This window comes from Crocodylus siamensis, chromosome 5 (assembly GCF_052110815.1).
Source record: "Crocodylus siamensis isolate JL-2025a chromosome 5, ASM5211081v1, whole genome shotgun sequence".
Classification (NCBI taxonomy): Eukaryota; Metazoa; Chordata; order Crocodylia; family Crocodylidae; genus Crocodylus; species Crocodylus siamensis.
This window is the reverse complement of record NC_143399.1, coordinates 55,447,305-55,465,022: the sequence shown is the minus strand read 5'-3', so window position 1 is coordinate 55,465,022 and position 17,718 is coordinate 55,447,305. Positions and strand designations below refer to the sequence as shown.

The 17,718-nt window shown below is 40.2% G+C and overlaps 1 protein-coding gene across 3 annotated transcripts in view; it reads right to left on the bottom strand.

The window, feature by feature from the left end:
• Nucleotides 1-17,718, bottom strand: part of PLA2G4A (phospholipase A2 group IVA) — a 112,542-nt gene that overhangs the window by 36,788 nt on the left and 58,036 nt on the right. For all 3 annotated transcript variants that reach the window (XM_090048899.1, XM_090048900.1, XM_090048901.1), the window contains 3 exons: nt 12,666-12,802; nt 6,822-7,044; nt 5,258-5,372 (listed from right to left, as the gene is read on the bottom strand). In XM_090048899.1, coding sequence (XP_089905025.1) covers nt 5,258-5,372; nt 6,822-7,044; nt 12,666-12,802 — 475 coding nt within the window. The remainder of the gene's footprint in view (nt 1-5,257; nt 5,373-6,821; nt 7,045-12,665; nt 12,803-17,718) is intronic.

The following is a 17,718-nucleotide window of genomic DNA, read 5'->3' as shown; positions in this document are numbered from 1 at the left end:
TGGGGGGGGGGGTTACCCAAGAAGTATTTTTTTTACATGTATTGGGATAGGAGGAAAGATACTTGTTGCTAGGTAATGTATTTTAGTACTTTAATCTTAATGGTGAACCTAGCTTTAGGAACAGAGCATCCAGAACACCAAGTAATTACATCCATGTGATATAGTCATGGTATCTTCAAAGAAAATAATTTACTTATTCATAAGCACAGCCTAGGGAAATTAACCTGTAATTAAAGGACTCTGACCTCTGGTTCAGTCAACTGCCTAGTGGGAGACAGGTGCTATCTGACTAGCAGGATAGGACTCAGACTGACATGAGGCAAACTTTGACCTGAGGGACAGAAGCTTTAGGCTAGGGACAGACATTACACGTAAACCAGTTTAAGTGATCAGAAACTGGTTTAAACCTGTAACAGAATAGACATTCAGTGCACATAAGCCACTTTCAAATTGGCTGAAACCAGTTTGAGATAAACCTGGTTGAATGTAGGTAGTTAATTGATTTGGCTCAAACTAGTTTATGCAATATTTGTCCCAGATCCCTTCCTGGTTTACTTAAACCAGAGTCCCCTAGCATCCCAGCATGCTTTCTGGGATTAGCTGTCTGCTCCAACTCAGCAGGGCTGGTCCCACCCCTCTGCTCCCCAGCCAAACAGGGACAGGCAGGGGCAGGAGCCTGGCTAGAGAGGGGTTTAATTCCCCCCTCCCTGTCCCACTGGCAGGGTCTCGACTCAGGTTTTCTGGGTGTGCCCCCTCCTCCACTGCTGCAGCCATGACCACCATGACCCCTGAGGCAGAGGGTTATTCTTCCCTCTACCCCAACTTCCCTGGGGGACCACAGTCAGGTCTGCCCACCCTGGACAAGCAGCAGAATAAGCCCCCTCCTGTCCCCTCAGATGGATGCTGGAGGGAGCGAGAATAACCCCCATCCATGCCCACCAGGGGCCATGCCAGCTGGCATCTGACCACACCCCTGGTCCACCACTGAAGCGGGAGGGAGCAGGATTCTTGATGGGGGCAGCAGCCCCTACCATAATGTCAGCAAGCACAAGTCCCTTCTCAGCAGAAGGACCTTCTGTGGGGTGGGCAGAACTGTGGCAGACTGCACACGGCAGCACCAGGGCCTGGAGGAGACCAGAGCCCTCATAGCAGCCCCTAGCACCACAATCCATAGAAGTTCCCCCCCCACCTCTGCCAGAAAGAGGCTTGCACTCCAGGAAGCCATGACAGGGATTGCTGCTCCATCACAGTTTCTCCCCACTCGCCACTCCAGCAGCCTGATGGGAGAAGGGGGGAACAGATGCTGCAACCAGGGCCCCTTAGGTGGGGGGCAGGGAGCGGAGTTATTCCCCCCTCTGCCCCCTGGGCACTGCAGTGGGGTCTGCCCACCATGGCTGCTGCCACCACTCCCTCTGTGCCCTGGGAAAGCAGCAGAATAAGCCCCCTCCTGCCTCCCTTCTTCCAGCATCCAGCAGAGGGAGAATATTCTGCCATTTGCCCCAGGGACAGGGCGAGCTGCGGTGGAAGTCAAGGTGGGCAGACCCTGCTGCAGTGTGCCAGGGGAAGAGGGGGGAATAACCCCACTCCCTGCCCCCCCAAGGGGCCCTGCCCCAGTGCAGCCACTGGAAGGGCAAGGGAGAACTGATAGTGATGGGGCAGGAGCCCCTTTCACGGTTTCCCAGATCACAAGCCCCTTCCTGGTGGGAGGGCATGCACTGCAGGGCGGGGAAAGCTGCTATGGACCATGGCACTTGGGGGAGAGGGGGCTTGGAGGGCTCTGGCCCCCTCCAAGCCCCGGTACTGCAGTGTGCAGTCCACCACAGGTCTGCGTGCCACAGTGTGGCTCCCCTGCTGAGAAGGGGCTCGTGCTCCCTGACACTATATCCAGGGCCCTGTACCCTCCAGGTACAGCAGCCAGGTGGGGGCACAGCCAGATGCCAGCTGGCAGCACCCAGGGGGGCAATAATGGGGGTTATTCCCCTTCCCACCAGCATCTGGCAGAGTGGGCAGCAGGGGGCTTATTCCACCACTTGCCCCAAGTAGGGAGAAAACGTGATCTGGGCGGGCAGACCCATCTGCTGTCCCCAAAGGACTGCAAGGGTAGAGAGGAAAATAATCTCCTCCCTGCCCCCTCTGCCTCCGGGGCCATGTGGCCGAACGCTGCAGGAGCAAGGGGTGAGCACCCAGCAAACCTGGCTCGGGTCCCCGCTGGTGGAACAGGGAGGTGGGAATAAAACCCCTCTCTGGCCAGTTCAGACTAAACTGGCCATGTCTTCCCTTCTCCCTACAGCACAGCTTCCCTGAAGGCAAGGGCATACTCTAGTGCCCTCGGGATCCTGTCCTGAGCAACTATAAGGCATGTACCCACGCTGCCTCAGTCCAGAGGGAATGTCTATGCTGTCACAAACCAATTCAAACTAGGCAGGCTAGACTAACCTGCAATGGTTAAATCAATTCAGGCTCCGGGTTTTTGAATGTCTGTCCCTAGCCTTAATGGCCAATTGTATGCGTTCGGTGCAGTATTCTTTATTGTACTGAACAAAATGCTTGCAAGAAAATTAAGCTTAAATCTGTGGTTATTGTCAAAAACCATTCCATTCTGTTTTCTTATTACATAGAATAAATCCTGTTTAAGTAAACAATGGCTGGACATAAAGTAATGATGCGTCTATTATAAAATAATGGTTTATGTCTGTTTGTAGCAGCACTGATTTTCAGACACTTTTATCAAAATAAGTTGGGTCAGAAGCTCAGCAGAGGTTTGATTCAAGTCCTTATGAACTCAATGGAAATATTCCCAGCTGACTTCAGTGTTTTGGGGGAGGAGGCCCTAATGCAGTGGTTCTCAACCTCTTTAGACTCAAGGCACCCCTCCGTAACTTCTGAGCAGGACCTTACTTTAAAAACTATTTCTTTATCATAGTATGTGCCTGCTTGAAGAGCGGTAAAGAAGGAAAGGAGCAGCTGGAAAGAAAGAGCCTGCCCTTATCTCCTTACCTGAGTCTGCTCTTATCTCACTTATCTGCTCTCTCCCCTTGGTAAACTTCAAAGGCTATCATGGCATCCCAGGATGCTATAGCACCCTAATTAAGAATAACAACCCTAATGTAAGAATGCATAGCTTGATTACAGAATTATACTAAAAGAGGCAGGGCAGTGTGGCACTTTATAAACTAGTTGTTCTCTCAAGCCCTCTGTCTCTCCCAGCACTGCCCTCTCTCCTCCCTTCCCCACTTTCCCTGTTTTTGTATTTAAAGCACTCCCAGTTGAAAGCCTGATCTCTGGGTAGCCTTTCATAGCTGTATGAAGTGAGCTGTTGCTTATGGAAGCTTATACATCTCTGATTCAGTTAGTCTATAAAGTGCAATTTCACCCTGCCTTCTTCCTGACTTCAAACTAACACAGTTAACTACCACTTTTTAATTAGTTTGCCATTGCAAAGGCAGGAAAGATCACTGAATGAGTCTGTCTTACATAAAGCATTTTGCAAAGACTGCAATTAAAACCCTTGAGATGCCAAGTTCTACTTCTCCCTTCCCACAGTAGGTATGCCTATCAAGCTTCACTTCAGTAAATATTAAGGTATTTACCCCCCCCCACCAAAAAAAGAAAAACTGCCTCTACCAAATGCTTCTTGAAATAAATCATATTAATTATGTTTAGTTAATAATGATTACTACAATTCTGGGCATGACCAGGACAATCAGGGTCAGATATGCTATGAATAGAATGAACATAAAGAGCCTTAAGCATGAAAACTATTAGCAGTCATATGAAATCTTGCACCATCACTTTTGAGAGGAATGTTATCTGATTAATGCACTTCAACAAGAAGCAACATGACAGGATTTATCTTTAACCTAATAAGTAAGCAAGTGGAAGTACTTTTGTTCAACATCTATTGTGCGTCAGGTCAAGATAAGTTGCTAAATTTTAACAGGGAGAACAATCTTAGTACTCTAACGGGGAAAAAAGCTTACACGAATTAAAACCATATTAAGATCTTTGTTGATAAAGACAGAAATCCTAAATAGATCACTGCTAATTAAAAATATACTTAAAAGGAGTGACGAACTTGCTTGTAAAATACTCAATATGAATTCCAGATTAGAAATTGTCAAAAAATGAGATATTTTTGTCTGAAAATTTCAGTTTGTTACCTGAGAAATAAAATATTTTCATTTTTCTACTGAAACCTTTCAGATTTTCAAGAAGTCAAATATGTTGAGGAAAGCAGATATTTCATTTTCATTTAGCTGAAACACTAGTTTTCTAACAAAAAATTCTTGACAGAAAACCATTCAGCCATCCCTACTCATAAGATCTGGGTTCAATACCTGGCTCTGCCAGATTTTCTGCTATTTAATCCCTATTGACATTTATACACATGCTCCGGGAGTTTGGGGGGAGTGCTTTAATTAGAGTGTCTCTGCATTCACAATTCATTCTTTGAGTACCTGGCATTTTTTTTAATCACATAAAAAACATATTTTTCACAGGAAAAAACAGCATGATAAAGCTTTCAATTATCATTCCATTGAAAAGAGAAACTCAAAAATCCTAACTCTACCAAGCAAAAAGCAGACAAAATTCAATTTAAAATTTACAGTAAATGATCTTAGTGCACACTACAACTAATCTTGATTAACTTAAAGTATGGCTTGTTAGTCTTCAGCAAGATGACAGAACACAAAGAAACTACAGGCTAAATTTTCTTTCTCTTTGCATGCCTAAATGGCATGTATTCAATAGCAGGTTTTGGCACTTCCACAACAAAGCTTGTAATTCAGTCTTGTTTTCTTAGTCTACTACAGGGTCAGTAGGATTACACTGAAGCTGTGCAAGGCAGGAACTTCGCCAGTGCTGTCTAGCCAACAAATATTACATGCAGGGTCCAGCACAGTGAGCAAGTTTCAAGAGGAGAGCTGCAGAGGGATCTGGATACCAGATTTAAACATATCTTATACTAACTAGGTTTCTCTTGTCTCTCTTCCACATATACAACAATTCTGTTTTTGACTGAAAATCTGATCACATTAAGTCCAGCTTGTATAAAGTTAACATAATTAAAATGTAATCGCTGCTTATTATTAAAACAACCTGCTTTGTAATCATTGTAATTGGGCCAGTAGTTCCAGACCTAAATCCTTAGGGTATAAATGTTCTCAAAAAATACTAAGAAAAAAACCCCTCTTTTAATAGAAAAAAAGAAGCACCCCACAAACAAAATGATTCAACAAAATGAATGAAAAAATACCTGCAAACATGAGCTCTGAAACATCTGGTTTGACATGAAGACATGTAAAGAGGGGCAGAGCACACTGAGCATTGTTGACTTTCTCTTTCATTTTGCTCAAGGTGTTATCCATTCGCTGCATAAAGAAAGACAGGGCACATCAAAAGGAAAAATTCAACTAATCCGCAGATGCATAACTATGAAAACAGAGATAACCTGTATTAATGTCACAAATCTGCACAGCAGCTACCTCGCTGATAATAAAATTGTAGCTGCCTAAAACCTGGAGAGTCTAGCTCATGTGCTCATTGAATTATTTGCTGTACCTGAGATTCAGGAGGACTTTAGTGCCATCATTGGGAGTATTTTGAGAATTTAACTTGAGACTGATAATATAAAGTCAGTGTGTCACACAATGATGGGCAGGACAACAGTGTTCATGGATAATGATGGTTCCTGTTTTCCATTTTTATTTAAAACAAGAATGAACATTTGGAAAACACATTAGGGAGCTAGGAAGATTGTTAAAGTCTTAATACTACAAACATTTTTTTTCTTAGTCTCATGCCATTTCATTAATATCATTTACCATATGTCAATAGGTAAGAAATGTTGTCTGCTGCTTAAGGCAAAGGGCTGAGCACCAGGAATCCTGGGCCATATATTCAGCTCTCTCAGTGATTTGTGTAAACCTCTATATTCAGCTATAGGTCTAGTTTATACTTCTGTAAATAGGCATATGACATAATTCTTGTCAACCTTACAGTACAGTATGTACACACATCCCCTCATCCTTGGGAATACAGTCAATATACCACCTTCTCCAGAGTTGTTTGTTTTGTTGTTAATATGCTACAGTCTTTTATCTTGGAACAGATCATTTCCTGCATAATTTATACACATGCCCATCAGAAAGTATGAGACATCCATAATAATCTATTAATAGATGAATACATGCAAAGATGTATTACATGCACTGAGCTGAAAAGTGCAATTAAGCAATCTTTCTCTACATAAGTTGTTAGCAGAATTTACTCACTTTAACAAGTCTATTTAACCTGATTTAATCAAACAAGGCTTATCCTTAATACTATATTACAGTGTCCTTTGTTCCACTTTCAGAAAAAATTGTGATAAAATGTTCATATAATGAAAATATAGATAAATGGATATTGGCTGGTATCCTAAATGAATAATTTGTTCCCAGAATGTGCATGGACAGATTGAGTGCTTGAATGGTTCTGTTAATTTAAATTAATTCACTTATAAATCCCATGAATACTATACGGTCAACCTCATCTACAAGTAGTCTTTAGACATTATCAAATGTTTTTTTTGTTTGTTTTGTGGGGCACATAGTATCGTTCTGGTATCAATACAAATCTTACGACTCTGGTTCCAGTGCAAATAATAGGCTTCCAGGATTGATGCACTTTCAAAGCTTATTGCACAGTATTTTCTTAAACATTCCTGCTGCTAAACTTGTTTGAGAAAATGGCAGCGAGATTACAAAAGGATCAGTTCCAGTATCTCCAGTTTAGTCTGCAACAAACTCACAGCTTTAATAACCTAAAAATGCACTTACATTTTGAATAAGTGTTTCCCCAATCAACATTCCAAAGATATCAGTGAATGTGACTGGCTGCCCAGAACTTTTCTTATTCCACAATGCTTCAATATAGCGTTTGATTTTCTGAGGAGTCAGCAGCTTAAGTGGATTGTGACTGACGTTGTTCATCAACTCTTGATTAATCTCCTTTGGTCCCTTTTCTGGGAAACCAGGGTGAGAATATAAAGTTGACATGTACCTGCAATGAAAATAATTCAATAGGAATTCTCTCAATAAACATGACTGGGCCCTCAAGCCTGGAGTCTTCAGTTAGAAGGACTATGTTCCAAATGAGCTAAATTAACAAACAAATAATACAATGACTCTAATGTGAATTTGGATGTTGTAAAATCATTTCCTCTATGATTTTCACTTTTGACCAAACTTTGGAGCTTTCACCCAAGGAAAGCTCTTATGGCCTTCAGAGTTCAAGATTTGTCCTTTACGTCTCATTTAGCCTTTTCCCTTGAAAAAAAAATAGGACTGTAACAGTGGTACAACATTCAAAGATGTTTAAATGCACCTTAGGCACATTTTAACATGGGATTTAGTCCTTCAAGACACTCAGACATTCTTGGAAACACTCCTGTGTCATGCATTTATTCACCTGTCCCCTAGATGGATTGAAGACTAAAGGCTCGGTAATTCAAAAAGAAACAATGAAAGAGAAAGTTTTATTAACATACACATATAAGCATGCACAAACCTCCATCAAAACCCAAAGATCAAATTTTAGAAAGACCAAGTCTTAAGGTTAAACTTAAAAATATATATACTTTTTTCACACAGAGTATAATAAATAGAATTTTCTTTATGGTATATCCCTGTTTTAAAGGCACTGTTTGCATACACAGAGAGCACTATATTTATTTACAAATGTTAACATTTTTCATATTCTAAATGCATTATTATACTTCAAACTCTATGAAGCATGGTGGAGTCAGTTCTCCAAATGTATACAAGACTATAACTGGAAACTTGAAATAATTATTTAAACTGTACAATTAAGGAAACAAATAGGAATGGAATTGCTTGTGCTAACTGCATTCTGGTCCTGAAGCTTATCTTTTAGGAGCAGATCTTTACCAAGCCACAACAGATACTCACCTGTTAAAAAAAACCAAACAAACCCAAACCTCACTTAGGCCAAAAATCTTTCAACATAAAGAAGCCTTTGACTATGGTCATGGACACACATACAGGAGAATTCCAAATTTCACTCAGATCTAGATCGCTTTGGATTTGGATCACTTCAAGCCATGGGCAGATGTACAGCTCCCTACCAGTCCCTTCCACTCCCATTCTCCTGCCCAGCAATCTTCAAAATTGCTACAATGGCATTCAGCAGCTTGCTCTACAGCCAGAGGGATCATGGTGGTTGTTCAGTCCTGTAGGACCTACCATTATTTCAGTCTTTGCTTGTGGTTATTCAGCCAGTTATGAACACTACATTTCTCCAATTAAATTATAAGAATGACATGTGAGGTTAATCACATGTCCACTGTATTCCCTTCATGCACCCAACTAGTTGCCTTGTCAAAGGAGGAGATCAAGCTGGTCTGGCATCACTGTTCTTAATAAATTTATGCTAGTTGCTGGTGATCACCATTCTGCTCCAGGGCCTTATAAATTGCTTACTTTATAAACTGCTTGAGTAACTTCCACGGATTGGATTTACCGACATCTATAATTCTCTGGGTCCTCCGTTTTCCCCTTTTAAAATGTGGACACTATGTTTGTCCTTGCCCATTTCCCTGAGAACTTGCCTATCATCTACAACTCTGCAATTATTGCCATTGGCTCTAAGATTTCTTCAGCTACTTCCTTCCACGTCTGGAATAAATTTTGTCAGGCCCTGCCAACTTAAATTTATTCAAATGCATCAGAAGCTCTCTAATACTCTCTTCACTTATCATGCTTTGCAGCCTGTTCCGTTCTTTGTTAACATTAATCTTTTTTTAACCATCTTGTCTCAGGTTTTTGCTTTTGCTTTGTTTTGTTTGCTTGTTTTGTTAAAAGTGAAGCAAAATGCTCACTAAGCAGCTTGCTTTCTGAATCTTTGGTTAATAATTCACTCCTTGCTATTGAAAAGACCCAAGGGTTTCCTTGGTCTTTCTTTTATATCTGATATATTTTTAGAATCCCTTACCAGCTATATCTCATTCTGATACAGTCCCTGAAAGTCCTTGCTATTTTTTGGCATCCTGCTTTAGTGGCTTGCCCTTATTTTCACTGCTTGTATGTCCTTATTTCCACTCTTTTGATGTCGAGGTAGCTAAGAACCTACTTGTGTAACAACCTTAGGCTCTTTGAGGGGGTTTTTTATCCACCTTGTTAGAACAGTTTCCTTGTCCCTCTAATACTCTGTCCTTTAGGATCTAGCAGGACTGCTGGACCCTTTTATCTTTCAATCTGTCTATCCATGGGACCTTACTTGCTATTTCTCTGAATCAGTAGAAATGACGTACTTATAGTCTTGATACAATAACATTGATTCTCTCTCATATTCCAGTTCTGATACTGGACCATGAATAGATTCAGCAAGAGCTAGATATTTTTCACAGTTAATGACTGGAAGGGCATTATGCACTGGTTTCACCCAGTTTTTGGTATTTGGGATACCGGGTTAAAAGGTTCCAACACTGAGTAGCTCTGAAATCTTAGGGTATATCTTTACTGTACATGTGACTGCAGAATGGGCAGGTATACCCAAGCCACATTTTTTTTCAATACCAGCTAACTCTGGTAACAAAATGAAGGCAAAGCAACACAATGTAACATTAAACTTGTCAACCCTGGGTTGTTAACCCATGTGAAAGCCCAAACCACCACTTAGTCACAACTTCTTTACCAAAGCTATTTAAATTAAAGCTAGCTTCCTTTGGTGCACTCACACCTCCTGACTACAGCATAGGCATTTCATTTGGGTCTCAACAGATGCAACAGCGTTAAAAGTATATCTATCCCAAATAGAGCTCTAGAAAGCTAAACTGTAGTACAGTTAACAGTTGTTTCATTTGGGGTAAACTGCCCTGGGCTTAGCTTCTATTTACCATAAGATAGAGCAGATGTACAGAAGAGTTATCATGGATTTGCCAACACAAGTTCCTTCTCTCTTTTTAACATTGTATTATTGTTTTGACAGCCAATATTTTTTCGTAAGTAACTTATCCTCTCTGTGCTTGTATTTATCTAACCAGATAATAATAAAATCTGACATTTCATTATCCTAGGCATAATGCAAGGATTCGCTAAATAGTGCCTGGAAAGTGCTTCAGAGCCTATACAAGTTTAAAATATTATTTAATGGGTATATCAAAATGTGGGTAGAATAAATGCATGAGCAAGATCCTATGTGCAGGAAGAGAAATCAAGATGCAGAAGTTCATTGCATGGTTCACTAAAGATGACTAAATTAATCAGCCTTATAGACTGCACCTCACAAAAACAGGCAGAAACATGCCCTTTCCCTTAAGGAGATGAACTCATAGTATTCCACACCCTTCAGAAAAAACGCACGACCCTATATCCAAAGAATAATGCATGCAAAAAGAAAAGAGGCGGCAATACTAGCCAAGTAGAAAAAATAAAATGTATATATTTTCAATATTTTGAATGCTGGGCAGGTGTTATCATCCAGTCAGCAGAAGGTGAATATTTGTTTAAACACAGCTTTTTAAAGGTTATTCTCCAACCTCAATGATTCAAAGAATTTTTGGATTTTGATATGAATTTTTTCTCCTTATGTTTTATCAACTTAGAGTCAAACATGAGTCTACAGTGTGCCCTTGTTGTCAAGAAGGCTAATAGCAAACTGGGCTGCATTAGCAGGAATGTTGCCAGCAGATCCAGGGAAGTAATAATTCTGCACTGGTGAGGCCACATCTGGAGTACTGCTTCCAGTTTTGGGGCCCCACTATAGAAAGGATGTGTGGAGAGAGTCCAGCAGAAGGCAATAAAAATGGTTAGGGGCCTGGAGCACATGACTTCTGAGGAGAAGATGAGATGAGAAGGTGGTCTTATTTAGTCTGGCCTAAGAGGGATTTGATAGCAGCCTTTAACTACTTAAAGGGTGGTTCCAAAGAGGACGGATTTAGATTGCTATTAATGTACTGGATATACTTTTACTCTATTGCAATTTCCTAATGGTCTCAACCCAACTGAATAAGAGCTTTTTCTTCTGCCGCAAATTTGAAACATGCATACCCAAATCTCCAAAGAAAAGGTCTCTGTTTTCTGAATTAAAGATGCAGTTTTAAGATTTTTTGTGCAAGTTTGTTTTTAAGGGTCTTGGGTCCCCAGTCAAGGTCCTTAGTGACAGAAAGATCACAAGTAAACAAACATACAGAGGTGCCAAGTTATCAACTAGGGTACTGCATAGGACATGGCATGCATGTCTCATGAAGGTTTGTGAGATGTCAAAAAATGCCTTATTCCACGTTAGAAAGAAACCTAGATTTCCCAAAATAAAAACTAAGATAAAAATGAACTTATGTCCACCTCAGAGCAACCAGTAACACAATAATTCATTTATTCACTTGAGAGGGAGAAACCAAAGTTTAAAGTTCCAGCTCTGCTTGGTTGATAGCAGCCTTCCACATATCAGAGGACTGTGGTTCTAAAAACCACTAGTTACCAGGGTAGGCGAGGAAGTCTCTCTCTAACTTTGGTCAGAAATTCTATCCTGATTGAAACTATTGTGTGTATTCCTAAGGAAAAATGTCATTTTAACAAACTGACATTATCTCACAGAAAAGTGTTTTGTTTGAAGATTCCCAACAAGCCTAGCAGTTACTTTCCCTATGCAAGGTGACATGAAAACATTAGAAATAAAGATCAGAGGCCATTTTTCTGCAAAAATGTGTCTCAGGGAAGCTAAAACTATTCATAAGTTTGGTTTGAATTCGCTCACCAGCTTTAGCCAAGTAAAAATGACCAAGCATTTTGAAAACTACAAAACACCTCTTTTAGGAAATATCAAAGCAAGGCATTTTGACTTTTAAATATATTCAGTTTTAGCAACTTTTCAATAAAAATTAAGTAAATGAAAGGCTACCATCACAAATCTTCCAAAATTGCAAGAGGTCCTCCCTCTTCTCCCACCCTACTAAATTCTACCTACTACCCCAATGGTGAGGGCACATATCCAGGAGGTGAGATGTTTTAATCCAAACTCTTTTTTTTTTCATTTTAGTAAGAAAAAATATTTTATGTAGGTCTAACCTACATAATTTTTACATTTTCATATCTTTTTTTGTCCAGCTGCTAGAGCAAAAATCAGTTATTCATTACATCTCTTCTGAGCATAGTGTTGGCTGGTGATGTGGATAAAATGGGAATAGCATTGATTTTGGGCCAGCTCCTGCTGACAAAAACTGGCTACACCATACCAGAAATCCCAATATACCAGCAGCCAAGAATCAGCTGCATTGCCATTCTTCTGCACTTGACTGGAAGATTTCTTCCTCAGGGTGATCTTCAGCACAAAGTCCATGTCATTTACTCTAACTTATGAAATTCATAAATCCTCAATCCATCTCCCAGGAAGTCCTCTGCACTACTAGTTCTGTGCTCACTGCCTCCTGAACCAGCATTCACGTCAGGCACTCTCAAACTAAAACACCCTCCCTTTCACCATCATACTAAAAGCAGCTATACTGCTTTCAGTTCTGGAGCTCACATGGACAAAGTCTGCATTTAGGCATTTCAGTACAGCACTGATCTGGGCCATATAGAAATACCTGCAGCTGTCAGAATGAATTAAAACATCTTCAGTTCACCAAAGGGAGAAAGGAGAGAACAAATGAACAAAAACCTTACCAAGTAGATCCAGAGAGGCCAGCAACATACATTGCACAATCTAAAATTCCTGATTCGTAAAGTGCTTTCATAACTCCAGAAAACCCCACCATGGCACGAAATCCACCTCCTGACCCCAGTATGGCTATTACTGGCACCTGGGAAAATGGAAAGAACAATACACAATAAGGAAAAGCTACAGGATGTATTTACAAAACTAAATACATCATGTTCATCAAGAAGTGACTAAAAGACATCAGACATGTAATTATTTGATTCAACAGTCATTTGTTGCCAAAACACAGACCTGAATTCAAATACACACTTTAGAAACAAATAGACTAATAAGGAATTCTAAAATAAGACCTTAAAAGGTGCATCTCTATTCTCCATAGATTGAAAGGTATCATGGCACTCTTCATGAAAGTAAGTTTTACATAGTTTTCCTACCCAAATTCTCCATCACTAGTGCCTACAGCCCTGAACGTCACCTGGTTGATAACCTCATCATACCAGAAATAGCTGTATTCTATCATCAGCAACCTCATACTACTACTACTACTACTATTACTACTACTACTACTACAGAGGCTGAAATATCTGGGAGCTGTCCATATTGACTAGGACTTTACTGTCCTAAGTGCTGTACAAGCACAGAACAGAAAGTCTTATTAGTGACTAGTCTGTGAAAATAAAATAAAAAAAATTCTATTCAAACTATCAAAATGTCCCTCAAGTATTTCTAAACAAGGAATTATTCATATTTTCCCCCTGCGCTTGTCCTGACCAACAAGAGCCCAGGAAATAAAAAAAAAAAAAGGAAAAGATATTAAACTAAGTGATCTATTAACTACAAAGCCTAAGAAATGTGCATTTAAAAAAATCTATACATATGTATTACAGGAAAAATAGACACACTCACTATTCCATTATCAGGAAAGGAAGAGAGAAGGCACACACATACAGCCACCCAACAACTCCTTACAGGGTATGTGTACATGAGATGCTACATTGCTATAGCAATGAGCTACAGCAGTGTAGCTCATCGGTACAGCCGCATAGCACTGACAGTGACACCACTGCTACCGCGCAGTACCAACTGCGTAGTAGGGTCAGAAACGACCTGTGCACCACCAGGACTGCACAATATCGGCAGGTACTTGCTAAGTACTAAATGACTGCGCAATACCAACTGCATAGTCAGGGCTACATGTAGACATGCCCACAGACACCTATACTAATAAAAATGGAGCAGATTGAAAATGCTGCAATTCTGTCAGTGCAGCTACAGAAGCTTTGTTGTCATATCGGCTATCCCTCTATTGTGTTTTGGAGTCTTCCTAAACTACTTAACCTTGACCTCAGCTTTCATATTTTAAACACCCCCCACATCAACAAAATCTGAAAATTAAACAGATTCTAGTAAAAAAGTAAATACTATTCTCCCTGCCACACATTACATAAATTACACAATTAACTGGTTAATTGTATAATAAGTTTAGACTGGCTATATGCACCTGGGTCAGTGGAGGACAGGGTTAAGGATTCCCCCCACAAACCACCTCCATTGCCTGCCTGGGGTCCTGGGGAATGACTCTTTAGTGGAAGCATTTAATTCCTTCAGTGGTACTGCTGACCAGAAAAAACTCTCCCAACTGATCAGCAGTAGCAGAATAAACTGTCACACCACTCTTCCCTCCTCCTGCCAGCCTGCTGTATGCATATTTAGATATACACACAACATACTGTTTTCATCAGGAGAGAAAAGCCATGCTGTGATTGAACTAATAAGTAGCTTGGGCCTAGCTGGTTGATGGGAAAAAATAAACACAGAACTTATTTTGCATAGTGTTTTATATGCAGAGGGCTCAATCTAGTTCCTAATCATAGGAAGTCAAGCATGTTTTGGCACTGTTCACTAGCAATAAAAGAAGAACTCCAAATAAAAGAGTTTACTCCCTTTTTTGTTTATAAGGGGGAAACAATGCAATTGTGGAGAAGCCAATGTTTGATCTAATCAATTTGCCGCCAAATGTCCTCTTGCAAGATATTTGATTTGTATCAATCCTAGTGCCATCCTGTAAGAGCTGAAATCATAAGATGCCATTGGGAGGGTTTGTTTATGAAAGGAGGGATCTCAGGAGTACAGAATTCTCCTGTTATTCTGCAGATCTTGTTCTTGAAACAATGAAAAACCTTAATACAGGGGTGGCCAACCTGTGGCTCTGAAGCCACATGCAGCTCTTCAGAAGGTAATATGCATCTCCTTGAATCTTTTCACAAGCACGTGGGGACCAGCTTCCATTTGGACGCTGGTCACCGTGTGGAAAGATTCAAGGAGAAATATTAACTTCTAAAAAGCCGCATGTGGCTCCAGAGCTGCAGGCTGACCACCCCGCCTTAATAGATCAAAAACATACACCAACATGGAAATGTCTGTACACTAACTGAATAACTCTAAGATTTGACATTATACATATTATCCAAATGCATTTTTATTCAGTAACAAGATTAATATTTATATAGCACATTTCAGATCTATAAGTGGGAATTAGTAATTCCAACCACAGGTATTTATCTTCATCATGATTCTTTGTCACGCAACTCCACAGATAAATACCTGCCAAAGAATGACAAAATGCAGGTGAGGGATTAAGACATGCCTATTTTGTTAAGCCAACACCCCAGTGATGGAGTGGGATGCTTTGAAGAGTCAACTCATATTAGCAATCATGCTCAGCATTTATAAAGCACTTAAAATGCTGAGAGCTCTTTAAAAACATTAGTTAATTAATCTATTAAGGCAAATCCCAACAGGATGAGCAGAAGACAGTTTCAGGTGCAAGCCTGGAAGAGAAGTGTGTAAGAATACTTTCAAATCATCATTATTTAACAAGTCTTTTAATTAGTAAAAAGGCAGGAGCAGGAGGAAAAAATGGAGACTCCTTCAGAATGTAGTATATTCCAGAAAGGAGCTCAAAGAGTGACTGAAGGGTCACCTGAATCTCAACCATGTACATTTTCGTGGTATTTAATCCTGATCCACAGTGGGACTCATAGAATTTGTGATTTCTACAGTCATCATGACATCTAAAGTAATTTATTTGAATGGCTAATACCTCCGTGTATGATAGAAAAAAGAGTTCAGAGTAACCCTAGACAGTGACGTTTCTTCCCTTGTGGAGATGTGGATTTGACTTATTTACATGAATTCTCTTCTCTCCTGTTCTTAGCTGATTGCATGGTATAATTAAAAGACCACACTAACAGCAGAGAAGGGTAAAACACTGCTGCATAAGCAAAGTGAAAAGCAACACAAATCTTCAAAGACAGCAACAACATAGAAGGAAGGAGACTATAAGCAAATTGATATGCATCTTCACCCAACATTTAACTTGTCCATTGTGAAGAATAATTGGGTAGTCTGCATATTAAAGAATGGGCTTTGGCAGAAAAAGACATCTATGACTGAACAGTTTTCAGCGCATGCAAACAATATGTATGCCTCAAATGTAACCTTATAGTAGCACTATAGATATAAAAAATAGACAAATTGCCAAACTTTTCTCTCCATTCCCTAAGCATTGGGAAATAGAAGGAAGGTAATAGATATAGGAAAAGTAAACTCCTCTTTATTTCAATGGAAATCCTAGATTTCCAGATTGGTTCATTCATCTCTTAACTGCATATGAACTAGAGAAGGATTTGGAATGTTTTAGGCAAACATAACCTTATCAGCATTGAAAAATCATCTAGACCACATTTGAGTGACGTGGCAAAAAAACTACTTAAACCCTGTGATGGGACTGGGTGGTGCAGAAGATGGTTTTGTCCAACTCTAAACATAGGTTCTATGGGCAGCTTTTTTGATAAGCAAAAACTAAACACTTTACCAAGTTAATCTTAGAAATGAAGTGTGTGCTTGCTTTAATTGATAATGTTTAAAAAAAAAACAAGGTCAGGAAACTGTACTTAGGTTTGGACATGTTCCAGAAATCCTTCCCCACATCTGTCAAAGCATGCCTTAATATAAAATAAATAAATAATGAAAGAGTTATCTTCTATCGGACGATGTTAAATTCTTTCACAAACATTAATTAAGGGCACACCATGCCTACAAGGCAAACATGCTAGCTTTTACAGATGAAGACACCTAGATAAACTATGAGTAAGTGATATGCCTCATACCACAAATCCATTGTAGAACTGGCAGTACAAGCTACATTACTTTACTACTAGCACCGTGTTCACATCAATAGATTACAAATCCACCTCCTGATATAAACAATATGCAGCAATACATTGAAGATGGAAGGTTATCAGAGAAATAAAATGTGCACTTGAATCTAAACTGTCTTCTCTCATAACCACTGGCAACTGAAAGGTGCTGATAATTTTGTAACCAAGGTTGTTAGCTTAATACCACACACTTGCAATACGCAAATAGGGCAGGATCCCATTATATAACTTCCATATGAAGTTGATGAATCTATAGGTGCATCCACACATGCAAGCACGTGCACTTGCAGCAGCTCAAATAGAAGCAGTGCAAATTTGAGCTGGGGCTTTTTGCCTCAGTGCACATGCTCAGACATGCACTTTGTTGTGCCACTTGGGCCTGACTCCTCCCAGATCTGCAGGCAGGAGGAGCTAGAGCCTGGGGCCAGCACCTGTGCTGTCACCAGCAGTATAAAAAGCTACCCTGTCCTGGCCCCATACATACCAAAAGCTGCCCTGGCAAGTAGCTCAGGGCTACTTGCTCTCAGGAGCTTCTGGGGCCCAGCCAACTGGTACCTGGGGACACTACCCCTTATGCCAGCTGGGCTGCTGCAGCAGCATCCCAAATCCATCTTGAAAAATACCCCAAATCCCTGATTTTCCACAATTTAAACAAAAGACTACTCCACACACACACACACACACAAATACAGAGATAAAATAATCCATTAACTGCTTAAAAAAGGTCCACAGGCCATCCAGCTTCAGCACAAAAAAGGATAAGAATAACCTCCCCACACACTCTTTTTTTCCTATTTTGGTATAATTTCTGAGGAATTAAAATAGGGAACAGCTA